Below are 11,746 nucleotides of genomic sequence, written 5' to 3' on the forward strand. Positions count from 1 at the left end.
ATCTTTGCATTACCAGAGGAGCTATGCCCTCTCGTCTTCCATAGTCTTAGACTCAGATAGGACGTTAAACCAATCAATCAATCAATCAATCAATCCCATACAATACATCAAAAAGTTTTTCTATTGGGATGAGGATGACACTTGGGAGTTGGCTCTTAAAGGGTAGGACAAAGTCACTCAATAGTTTATGGATTAGCAGACTAGAAGCATGCCTCAAAGGCTTCAAGATTGTATGGATGTAAGAGGAGAGATGACAGAATGGTAATCATTTAAAGGAGGGTGGTGATGAAGGCTGGTTTCCTTGACCTTTTTGCCATTTTTTGCCTGTCCAATAGGTGCGACAACAAAAACATGACCTGGATAGACAAGTAGAGCTTCAAATTTGATCCTAGCAGGGTGCCAGCTTATTGCAATGCCTCAAGTTCTCAAAATGTGAGTTTTTGCCCTGAAAACTTGGGTGATGGGGAACACCAAGCATTTTGGTGTGCGGGCTTTTTTGGCAGCCGCGTGGCAGGGAAGGGTGGAGTCAACGCACGAACAGGTTGCGCTGGCACGTGGACGCGCTAACCCGTACAGGGAGGGTTTCGAGGCTTACCTCACAGTAACGAACAACGAAATGGGTCTGCCACTCGAGATGCAGAAGACCCGGCCCCGACGCGCTCTCCTCCACTCGTTTTCAAGGACAATGGGGCAGTCGACTGTTGTGTGGCTGGCTGCTGGCGCGAGCGCCGCCTAGAACTCTTGGTGTCCATGTTGCGCCTGTGTACCGCATTGCGGATTGTGTGTCGAAAATAGTTCCGTGGTAAGTGCCAAGCTCAGTGTTCTCATTCACAACGCAACTACGGCGCTTTCCTATGCAAGAATAGACGCACGTCTCAAGACTGTAACAATACGTACCTAAGTGCGCTGAGCGTAATACAAAACGTCTGAAAGATTCTACTGAAAGAAATTCTTGAGAGGGTGTGTGTATGATCCTGAAAGCTAACGGCCGGGAATCAGTTGCCTCAAAGAATATTCCTGCATTATTTTTTTAAATTAAATAAAGAAATATCATAGAATGAACTAAGGGCTCGTGGTTTAGTGGTATAATACTCCCTTAGCATCTCGCAGCTTCTAAAGAAGCTCCCGAATTCCTGACTGGGAGTGGTCCGGGGTTCGATTCCCCGCGAGTCCAAATCTTTTTATGCTGTTTTGGATCTTTTTGCTATCGTTTGTATCTTTTTGCTATTGTTTGCATCTTTTTGCTATTGTTTGCATCTTTTTGCTATTGTTTGCATCTTTTTGCTATTGTTTGCATCTGTTTGCATCTGTGGAGGTCGGATGGGGGGCTTGTGGGTGTGCTGGTGAAAATTTTGACATAGTCAAAATTGGGGAACAAACGGCTGGAACATTGAAACCCTAGTCTAGCATAGAAGATAAGCAGATGGCGATGTGATCGCGCTCCTTTGTCTGTCTGCTACGTCATATTCTGTTGATTGGAGTTAGTGTTACCGAGTGAGCATGCCTCTCACGTGACCAGTTCATGGTCGTTCATCCTGTGCATGCAGCGATATGGATCTACCGTCTATTTGTACAACATAGCTTGCTGTATTTGAAGTCAACAGAAGATTAACGTTGCTAACTCTGAATCTCGTTTGTGTTTGCCTTCACTCAAGATACGGACGCCAGTTGTGTTACCGGGCCGTGCCGACCGAGGAGTAGCTGCGCACCTACAGGTTTGTCCCTTTTCTCTTGCCCGCACATTTCCCTCCCAACTGTGTGCGTCTTTTCCTTCACACAAGGTCCGCCCAAAGTATCTTGCAACAGACCACTAGCATATGCAAATACATTTAGCACGGTCGCCTGCTGAGTCAACACGCAGTGGTCACAGCATGAAACTCTGACACCGACCAACAAACAATTAACGAAGTCACCAACCCCGGCACCAATATGAGCACAGCACCCGCAAGCCCTGCCGGCAACTCTCCGCTTCTTCAGCTCCCTCGCGAGTTACGCAACCAGATCTATGGATACCTACTAGGCGCGGAAGTCATCACGATCCAATGCGCCGTTACCAAAGCACCCAAGTCTCGCGTTGCCGTAGGTGGAGAAATCGGCTTCTGCGAGGCTCTGTACCAGAAGCATAAGCTTACTTACCCGCTAGCGCATCGCAGTACGTGGGCTGTGCCGGTGAACAATCTGGCAGTTCCTGCGGACGACTTTCAGCTCGACTCGTCAACTGTACATATGACCTACCAGATTGATCTCTCACTTCGAAAGACTAGCCCGCTAGCTCTGGAACTGCAGTTACTTGGGGTCTGCCAACAGCTTCACGCCGAGGTCGTTGAGGTTTTCTATAGCAAGAAAACGTTCTCGTTCACATCAGCTTTTGCGATTCCAGCCGCTACCGCTTTTCTTGGAGACAGGTCAACGGACGCACTGGGCTCCGTGCGATCTCTTGAACTCCGTCTGGAAGAGGCTCTTGGCTTCCCCCTCCTGGAGGGCGATTACCCGAAAACAAACGAGTGGTCGGTAATCCGAGATACTTACGGCTACTATCCAAGACTCTGTGAGCTGCTGGCTTCGCGCTGGGTCAGTCTCCGCAAGCTGTCGCTCATCATTGAAAGTCGCGCCATGTACTATCGCGGTACGCAGCCGCAAACCCTGCCAACAATGAAGCAACTTTTTGAGGGCGGTTATGAAGAATCTCATACATCATGGTCCAACCTTGAGCAGAGTACGTTAGCATCGTGGATACATCCGCTTTTCAAGGTCACGGGACTCCGCGCTCTCTCAGTATTTTGGTTCATGACTTCACCGACTATACAAAGAGAGTTGGACACGGTATTACTGATGGCCCAGCGGATGTTGGGGGGACGAAAGCAAACAGAAGATCTCGATGAGCTTATATTCAGAAGTCACGTTGTGTCCAAGTTCTCCCATATAATGGAAGGCTCCCTGGCTTGGTACAATTCGGATATGAGGCTCTTGCGATGGCAGGAAGACAACCCAGAATACTATCCAGACAGTTCGGTTCTGGATCGCGCAAGTGATGACAACAGCCAGCCGATCGATGCTCATGTATATCATTCGATCGTGCAAACGATGTTTGAGCGTTACAATGCCTTCCGGATTTGTCGCTTCGAACTTGAAGCTAGCGACGGATAGGTGTGGGCATGGTGTGATTGAGTCAAAGCAGACGGTATTTGAGACACATCAGACGGACGAACAGTGCTTCAAACTTTAATCATAGGTAGAACTACCACCATGGACAAGCATAAATCAGGCATACACACACTGACTGTCACACCCCTGTCGATGCTCTAATAGAACCCGTGTCAACTCCATGACGCTCCTACAGGAGCTTTTATTCTCAAATGCCGTTTTCATCTGCGCTGCCACAGAAGCTCGTACGCGCCCTACCCACCAGCATCAACTCTCAGTCCAATACGTTTTCTGCCGTCTGACGTGCATACACAAACGTGGTGGCTGCCCTTATCTGCACTTCTCTCCTCTGTCCCTTGTGCCGCGCAAAAAGCAAACATACATCACATCCGACCTTGCAGCAACGCCATGCACAACAAGGGGCAACGTCCGGCATGATCGTCTTGGCTGCATGGTGCATGCAGATGGTCGAAGATGCGGAATTTGGGGGTTTGGACTTTGAAAGTGAGAAAGTGACGGTGCAATCAGCGTGAAGCTGGTGTGGGGAAGGCTGGGCGTGCATATACGAGTGCAGGGGGTAGCGCACGATCGTGAGGATTGTTGTGCGGTTGTTGTGTTCACAAGGGATTAGTTATGTCAGGACTTTTGTTTCGCCCTTGTTGAGTTTCCAAGTAGTCAGAAGCCCCTGCACACACCCACTTGGGCTTGCGCACACTCTTTTTAGAAGCTTTGCTAGCAATCAAAGGACATTTTAGGGGGTGTCTTGACCTCGCGCACTTCCAAGAGACCTGAATCTCTATTGTACCATTTGCCAAAAGCCACGCTAGGCTCTCGAGAAAGGGGGGTAAGTTGCAGATGTTGCAGCGATATAGAAGGTGTGAGCAAGGTTGGCACAACGCGGCAGAGGCAGACACCAAATACGTTCCCCATCTCACACGTTCATATTCTCCGGGTATCGAAACCTCCATATACAATATTCTAGAACATGACTCGCGGACCGCCCCGTCGATCCGCTGATACCAAACGCAAATCAAAACGCCAACGCTATGCTGCCAGATGCCGGTCGATATGATATACAAATATGTCCTTCAGGTGAGCAAGTCTAGTCAGACAGCTCAATGGCATCATCCTGCGTGGCTCCCGGGCCGATACCGCCAAAGCTGCTTCCGGGCTGCGCGGAATGCTGATCCTCTTCCTCGTCGTACTCTTCGGCGTAAGCATCGAATTGTGTCGGATCGTCGACCTCATCGTCCTCTTCGTCTTCGTCATACTCCGCTTCTTCGTCGTCGCCGTCGAATGAGTCCTCTTCGGTATCGCCAGGAACGTTATCCTCGGCATCGACATCCACGAGGTCGACGCCACTCGCGCTGCCATCTTCGCTGTACTGCCGCTGGGTGTAGCCCGGCTGCGGTACGTACGAGCACTGCGTGGGGATGGGTGAAGACAGCATAAGCGGCTCGGTGCTGAGAGGTCGCGGTGTGCTGGTTGGCGAGCTGACATACTGGTCGCGGTACGCGCGGATGGCTTCTGGGCCTTTGCCATAAAGATGTTGGGGGACGAAGCGGCTAGCGCGGCCCCAGTACGCAGGCTTATTGCTTTGCGCGGCACCAACGCTCTTGCCGAGGATAGATTGGCGGAAGGAGGACGTTGATGCACCGAGGTTGGGAACGCTGCGGCCGAAGTTGTGGACAGTCATAGGTGACTGCTTTGGGGTAGGAGATTTGGCGATAAGGTCTCGCACCTGGGCAATCAGCAGGCTGGAGCGGCCTTTGAGGGAGGAGCGCTTGTTGGGGGTCGTGCCATTGACGGGTGGCGATCCTGAACCAGATGTCCTGAAAGACTGCTTTGCTGCACGAATGCGAGCCAAGCGCTCCTCGATGGTGAGCGGCTTTGAAGGAGCTTCAGGCTGGGCTTGGGGTTGTGATGTCAGAGATGCAGTAGAGTCAGACCTGCGTACGCGCTTCGCTTCAGCATCTCCCTTAGGCTCCTCGTCGGTAGCTGAGTCGAAGCTTCTCTTGCGGTGCTTGCTTGGGTTAATGCCCATAGCCCGGAGCTTGAACCAGTCGGTCTCTGTCCGGTCGATGGGCGCCGTCGACTTCTGGTAAGCCTCGGAATAGCTGCGCACGTGATGGCTGTTGGTCATTGTGCCTGAGTCGTTATGGCTCTGTGTATGATGTGATGAATCAGCTCGCGGTTGCGAGTTTGTGTTGCCTTGGGTAATTTGGTCGGCTGCCGCGCTTGCACGGCGTTCTTGCGTTCGTCTGGCGCGTCGCCCGTTGGTTGGCGCGTTTATTGTTGACACGCCGTTGGCCTGGTCTGTGCTCGCTACCGATTCAGTTGCGCGAGTCTCGCTCACAGCTTCACCTTCACCATTGATTGACTGCTCTCGCTGTGCCTTGAGCCGCTTCCTCCTCTCTCTCGCTTTAGTGTTACGCCTCTTTTTTTGCACCTGTGCAACCCAGTGCGTGAACACTGCCCGTGCAAATACCTTTCGCTTCTCCTCTTTCTCCGCCGCCTCACGCTTCCGCCGCTTCTCGGTCTGCCACTCCGCATGGCTCTCTTCTGCAACGTTTTTGACCGTGTTCTCCAGGAATTGATACAAAAGACCCTCCTCTCCGCTGAATACGATGTTTGATGTTAGTGCATTGTATGCTGTTTCTCGTCGCCGTATTCGTGCCAGTCGCTCCTGCTCTCTCTGCTGTTGTCGCTGCTGTTCCTCCCGGATTAGTCTCTCTCGCTCCTCCTTCGCCCTGAGTTCCCTCTGTTGTTGATCCCTAAAGTGTCGTTGTTTCTCTTCCTCAATCCGTCGCTGCTCCGATTCCCGTGCTTGTTGCGCTTCTCTTGCTTTTCGCTCCTGCTCTTCCTGTTCTCTTTTGCGCCGCTCTTCTGCCTCTCGCTTCTGCTTCAGCACAGCCGCTCGTGCATCAGCCTCGGCCTTCTCCTTCTCGGCGGCCTGCGTTGCGGCATCAGACTGTGGTGGCGACCCTGCCGGTGTAGTGGAAGCCCCTGGCAGCTGTCCACTTTTCAGTCTCGCATCCAGCTCAGGCAAGCCGGGAAAGACAAAAGGCTTCGATGCATCAGAAGCAGGTCGACCATTGGGTTGACCAAAGGCTGGTGTAGCCTGGCTAACCGATGGTAGCCCTGGAAGCGCCGGAGATGCATTAGCACCAAAATTGAAAGAATCAGGTGGTGTTGAGGCGGGGATCGTAGACTGTGGAGGGAACGTTGCTGCGTTTGCAGCGAAAGGATTGTTGTTGGTATTTGAGGCAAGCGTGGGTGCGAACTTGATCGTATTCGTGGTCGCATCGAAAGTCCCAGGGGAAGCTCCTCTACCAAACGCTGGGGAAGAGGTGCCTTGTACAAGCTGGCTCTGCGGGGTTGCACTGGCGAAAGGATTTCCGAACGGGTTCGGCGACGAAGTACCGGACGATGTTTGGCTTGGAGGTTGAAATGGCGAGGCGAAAGGACTGAGGTTTGAAGTACCATTTGTCGTGGCGCCGTTCGTGTTTTGGTCGAAGGGGCTCGGCTTCAGCGCCGGGGCAGTAGTCTCAGGAATGAAAAGCGAGTCCTCACCTCCAGTCCGTATTGAGCTCGGGTCTACCAGTAACCCGCTAGTCTTCGCTTGCTGCACTGTCATGCCCCGAATGATTGCCGAAAAAGCTCGATTGTGTCGTTTGGCTTCCACAAGGCCCTGTGAGAACATCTGCGGCTTGACGCTATGGGGAACGCCTAATGACTTATTGCTGTTGCCCAATTTTGAGATGTCCAGGAACGTACGGCCCTCCGCGTTCCGCTCAAACTGGAAGCCATATAGCTCGCAAAGCTTGACAGCGTCCTTGTCGTCGTCTGTCGCGAGCACATGCTTGAGTTTGTCGGTCGTCCAAGCTTCAACGCTTACATCTCCTTTACCTCCCCTCCTGTATGCATGCCATATTGAGTCGAGGATAACGTGACGGACACGATTGAAGCTGACTTCAGCGGCGCATGCCATGAGATACGACACGCTAGGCGATTTGATGAGAACCCAGAACTTCTTCCAGTTGGCATGCGCCTGGACCCAACTCTTGTCTGAACCGAAGTTGAAGGCTGATTTGGCTGCTTTGAAGATCTCGATTGCAGTCAATACACGCTTGTTATTACGGAGGCCATTCGGCAGGCTGTGGAGCTCATTCTCGAGTTGACTGTTGGCGTATAGCGAGGCTAGAATGAGGCGGTATGCGACGAACTCGGCTTCATTATCGGACGGTATCCCCGCTCGTCGATTGTCGTCATATCGTTCCCGCAATGTGGTCAAGGTCTGGTTGAACTGCTCCATGTCCTGTTGATGCGAGTAGTCCTCCTTCTCGCTCTGGGCCATCTGGTGCATCGACAAGAGGTAGAACCGCGCGGACGCTTCCAAACACACGAGGAGTGTGCGGATATCGGTGGGCTTTTCGACGACCTGGGTACGTAGGTCTTTGCGGACTGATCTGGTGCGGTCCCAGATCCAAGCGTGTAGGTAATCGAAACCTTCCTTGTCCAGGCGGCTAAAGAGGTAGTTGACGGTTTTCTGCTGACATTAAATCCGGACTCCTGTGCTTCTATCCGCTACTTACCAAACAGGCTGCTGGACTCCGAATGTCGATGACCAGCTCCACGTCAGCGCCGGCCGAAGATCGAGTGAAGGCCTTCACCATGCGCGATTCGTCTGGTATTCGGGCACTGTATTCGAGGTGCTCGGTTTCGGGCGTCTTCGCACACGTTAGCACCTTGTCGCACTGTATGACTGGCAGACGTACGCATTCTGGACGCTTGTAGTCCTTCTGATCTATCCTGCGCACCCTCTCGAATTCTGGACATATGTCGTTGCAGCGGCCGATCAGCTTGACCGAGTCGCTGAGCTTCATTTGCCCATCAGGGTTCATAAGCCCTTTCTCCTGCAGCTGCTTGCGCCAGCTGGGTTGCGCATTTTGTAGCTGGGCGCATTAGCCCGTATTCGTGTACTCTTGGCGCTCTTGAGGCTCACATAGAGGAATCGGTTGTGGTAGTCATCTTTTGCATGCGGAGTCGAGTTCTCTACGGTGCCGTATTTCTTCATGGGAACGAATGGGATACTAGTGTGTTCGGTCAGAATGGGCCACGGGCGACACCCGTGCGGATCGCTCCTGCTGTCTCGTAGTGCATTGTGTGTAGTCGCGTCGGTAATCGACCCGCAGCCCGTGGTGTAGTCGGAGAAGAAGACGGGGGCTTACTTCTTTGGCTTGCCGTCTTCGTCCGTCTCTTGCCCATTGTTGCGTGTCTTGCTCACTCCAGTCTGCGCACCCCCACCGCGCTTCTTCGCGCCAAACGCAGGCTTGTCGCCGGAGTCGGTCGACGCGCCACTGAGCCCACCACGCGTGCTGTTGCCGCGCCATACTCCAGTGCCTGCTCCTCGACCGCGGCCTCCTCTGGCGCCGCCGCGAGCGACTGTCGACATTGTCGCGACTAGGCCGTGTTCGATGCGCTCATGCGTGTTTGTGATGTGTGGAGGTCGGTGGGCGGGCGTATGCGAAGTGCAGGGTGAGGACCGGGTCGAACAATGTGTGAGACCTGCGCGGGCCGAGTCGTTGCTGAATGCGACAGGCGGCCGCGTTGAGGAAACAAAGAAGTCCCAGCGTGGTCGCGAACAAGAGCTCACGTGGCTGCAGCTCAAAGCCGCGGGAATGACTTCACGCTAGCGGAAGCCTTGGCGTTTCACGCGTGAACAAACACCACACCGCTCCATCCTCACTTTCATCAACTCACGAGATTCATGAAGCTGAAAATACTCCTATTAGGTGAAGACTAAACCGAGATTCGTTACTCATATGCTCGACACCGAAGTGTTGCGGCCTTGACTATATAGTTATGTTCACATCCTCCCTCCATCACAAACCAGAGGCACCCACCACCACGCCCTCTCAAAGACTCCCTCATCCCGGCTCTCCACCTAAATCCGAAATATACAAGCTTTCCACCCCATTAATATCCCAGTAGAAGACAGCTGCGCTTTTGTGTTTGTCATGCAATGCAGTCGTAAGCGGCGTAACATCGTAAGGGTATCTTGCATGACACAAAATTTTTGCCTGGACATAGGCCTGGAAGAATACAATGCTGAACGGAAGCGCTCCAGCGAAGGTGCCGAAGCAAGACTGCATGGAGAATAGGACGTGGTGCAGTGCTGGAGCGTAACAAGACAAGGCAGAACGCGCAAAGGAAACGGTCGTGAGTCGTTTTTCTGATGCCGAAACAAAGAAGAGAGGATGGACAAAACACACTGAAAATGCTGACAACGCTCGCTAAACGTAACACTCAGAAGTGATGCAACCCTTGAGGGTCGACAGGGTAGTCGGATGGCAAACCATGAAAAGTCATGTTGGGGTCGGACGGTGTGATTGGCATACTCATCGGCGTGTTCGGAAAGCTCATTGGCGTCGGGGAGAAGATGCCTTGTTCGTACGGGAACCCGTTGGCAGTAGACATTGGAGACGCGTATTGGGTGTAGCTTATTGGGGGTGGGGGAGCGTTGAACATGGTGAATGGGTTGATGAAGGTTGGGCCATTTTGCGGGAAAGAAGATGGGGCTGGGTTTGGGTAGTTGTCTGTGGGCTGATATGCCTGGCCGCTGAAGCCGGTCGGTGCTGCTGGATATTGCACCGGCTGATTGTACGGGACCATGTTGTATGGAGGGTGCATGGTGCCATTGTCAGACATCGTTCGTGCATGTGGCTTCAAGTTCAGGTCCTCTTCTCCGAGGTGCAGCCCATGCAGTGATTGATCGAAAGATGAGTTGGGTGTAGATGCAGTGCGATGCATCTTGCTGTCGTCTTGAGAGGTCGCGGGCGTGCATGGTCCGGAGATCGATGCAGGTGTGTCAGCTTTCCACGTCTGTCGATGACTGTCATCTGCGATGGTGAACTGACGCGGTGTCTGAATCTCGGGCTGACTATGGGCAGTCATAGGTCGAGGTGATGGGGCAGCTTGAGGAAGCCCATGTGGGACCCTAGCCAACCTTGTCATCGTGTCATCTGGCTCGGTCTCGTCTCCGGACGCTTCACAGATTGTCTCTTGTACGGTATCAGGACGACCTTTGACAGTTCGACGTGGCCGCTTGGGCTGCTGTCGTCTGACGGGCCTCGGTATGGGCTTCCATGTGTGATGCTTGCCTCGACCGGGGTCTGCATTGCCAGAGCCTTCAAAGAGGCTGTACTGCATGATGTGGTCTTCGTACGCCTGCGCAACATCGAAAATGCTGGGCAGTATTTGTTCCAGAGCGCGCTTCTTCATCTCTTCGCTGTGGGCGGCGCCCTTGGATGAGGAGAAATGGTCGGCTGACGTTGTCTGAACCGTGAACTTGGCCACATCGCGAAGCTTAGTGATCCAGGAACCCTTGCGTTTAACTTCATCGATCTCCCGGTGAACTAACATCATCTCGACCGCCAATGTTGAGAGGTCTGCCAAGGTGTCAGTCATGTCAGATGCATCAGAGCAAAGCACTTACCACTCTTCTTCAGATGCGAGGGCTCCTTGTAGATAACAGTGTTAGGCCACCAGGGAGGCGTGTCTGCTTCCGTTGGGAGCATCTCATGGTACTTGCCCCAATCACCAAGTCGCCTAGGTTCAAGAAGCTTGACCCAGTGCGTAGCGATGCCGCGTAATGGCTTCATGGTCAGCTCATCGAAGCGGCAGCGAAGAAACTCCTTGAATGCGTCAATGTCGCCAATGTAGAACGTGTGTGACTCTTCGGTCACAACCTGAACGGTCTCGTCGGTATCATCAACATCATCGTTGTCGACAAACGCCTTGCGGTTTGGGGCCAATCCCTGAGCAACGGATCGGGTTCTTTTCAGACTCTTCGAGTTCAGTAGACCTTGTCGGTGGGCGACAGGCTTTCTCTGCTTACAAGGAGCGGGTTGCCTCTGCGACTTAGCCTTTTGTCGTGGTTCTAGGGTTGCATGCTGGGGTGTCCCTGCGGAAGCGTGTAAGCGATCTGACGATGAGGCACAGCACAGGGCATGGTTTTCTTACCTGGTACTTGGGTCGGTGCCGGTTGGATGGGACGCTGTATACTAGAGGCGCGGTTGCTGAAGGATGCCGGAGAGCCAATCATTGGTCGTGCCTTGAACAAATGTTCATGGCCAGCTAGAGGTTTGTAGACTGGCTCTGTGCGGCCATCCTGAAACACCAGCGTCGCAATCGGTAAAGGTATCGCAACCTCTTCATCGTCATCTTCGGCGGGCTTGTCGTCTCCTGTAATAGGTGATACAACCTTCATTGTCTGGTCACTAAATTAGCCATCATATATGTTAACGTGATGACGAGCACCAGGCGCGAGAAGTGTCGTTCCAAGGTTTGGGTAAGAGCGGACGCTAGATCGGGGCGGCACATCTTGCGGGGAGTTCGGTACCGAAGCCTAGTTCCAACGACATGCAAGAGGGCACTCTGCACTCACCTTCGATAGAGGAGGGTAGTCACAATTCTCCGTCAGCGCAAATGGATCCTGGCCATACTCATCGACTCGCGAGCTCGATCTGTGGTTGTCGATGTTCATGGCAGGTCGCCCGCCCTTCGGTGCTGATGGGGCTGCAGCTATGAACCTCGCCAT

The 11,746-nt window shown here is 53.1% G+C and overlaps 4 protein-coding genes and 1 non-coding gene across 5 annotated transcripts; 3 read left to right on the plus strand and 2 right to left on the minus strand.

The window, feature by feature from the left end:
• The first annotated feature begins 1,066 nt into the window (after positions 1 to 1,066).
• On the plus strand, positions 1,067 to 1,174 carry BU25DRAFT_t113. Its single transcript has one exon. It is a non-coding gene; the product is annotated as a tRNA-Ala (tRNA).
• BU25DRAFT_164502 (uncharacterized protein) lies at positions 1,068 to 1,463 on the plus strand. The gene has a single exon (XM_033700759.1). The coding sequence runs from the start codon at positions 1,184 to 1,186 to the stop codon at positions 1,400 to 1,402; it is 219 nt and encodes a 72-aa protein (XP_033558128.1). The 5' UTR covers positions 1,068 to 1,183; the 3' UTR covers positions 1,403 to 1,463.
• A 152-nt stretch (positions 1,464 to 1,615) lies between these two features.
• Positions 1,616 to 3,263, plus strand: BU25DRAFT_413825 (uncharacterized protein). Its single transcript, XM_033707134.1, has one exon. It carries the CDS (start codon positions 1,930 to 1,932, stop codon positions 3,145 to 3,147), a length of 1,218 nt encoding a protein of 405 aa, XP_033558129.1. The 5' UTR covers positions 1,616 to 1,929; the 3' UTR covers positions 3,148 to 3,263.
• Positions 3,264 to 4,093: 830 nt separating this feature from the next.
• Positions 4,094 to 8,491, minus strand: BU25DRAFT_442202 (uncharacterized protein). The gene is made up of 4 exons (XM_033709282.1): positions 8,150 to 8,491; positions 7,923 to 8,099; positions 7,740 to 7,874; positions 4,094 to 7,693 (listed from the first exon to the last, which is right to left on the minus strand). Exons 1-4 carry the CDS (start codon positions 8,219 to 8,221, stop codon positions 4,247 to 4,249), a joined length of 3,831 nt encoding a protein of 1,276 aa, XP_033558130.1. The 5' UTR covers positions 8,222 to 8,491; the 3' UTR covers positions 4,094 to 4,246.
• A 962-nt stretch (positions 8,492 to 9,453) lies between these two features.
• On the minus strand, positions 9,454 to 11,692 carry BU25DRAFT_461448 (uncharacterized protein; the record flags this gene model as incomplete). Its single annotated transcript, XM_033710444.1, has 4 exons — positions 9,454 to 10,595; positions 10,643 to 11,110; positions 11,170 to 11,419; positions 11,594 to 11,692. The coding sequence occupies 4 exons, from the start codon at positions 11,690 to 11,692 to the stop codon at positions 9,454 to 9,456; spliced, it is 1,959 nt and encodes a 652-aa protein (XP_033558131.1).
• Positions 11,693 to 11,746: the final 54 nt, after the last annotated feature.

Source organism: Macroventuria anomochaeta, assembly GCF_010093625.1.
Source record: "Macroventuria anomochaeta strain CBS 525.71 unplaced genomic scaffold BU25scaffold_33, whole genome shotgun sequence".
In the NCBI taxonomy this organism is placed as follows: domain Eukaryota; kingdom Fungi; phylum Ascomycota; class Dothideomycetes; order Pleosporales; family Didymellaceae; genus Macroventuria; species Macroventuria anomochaeta.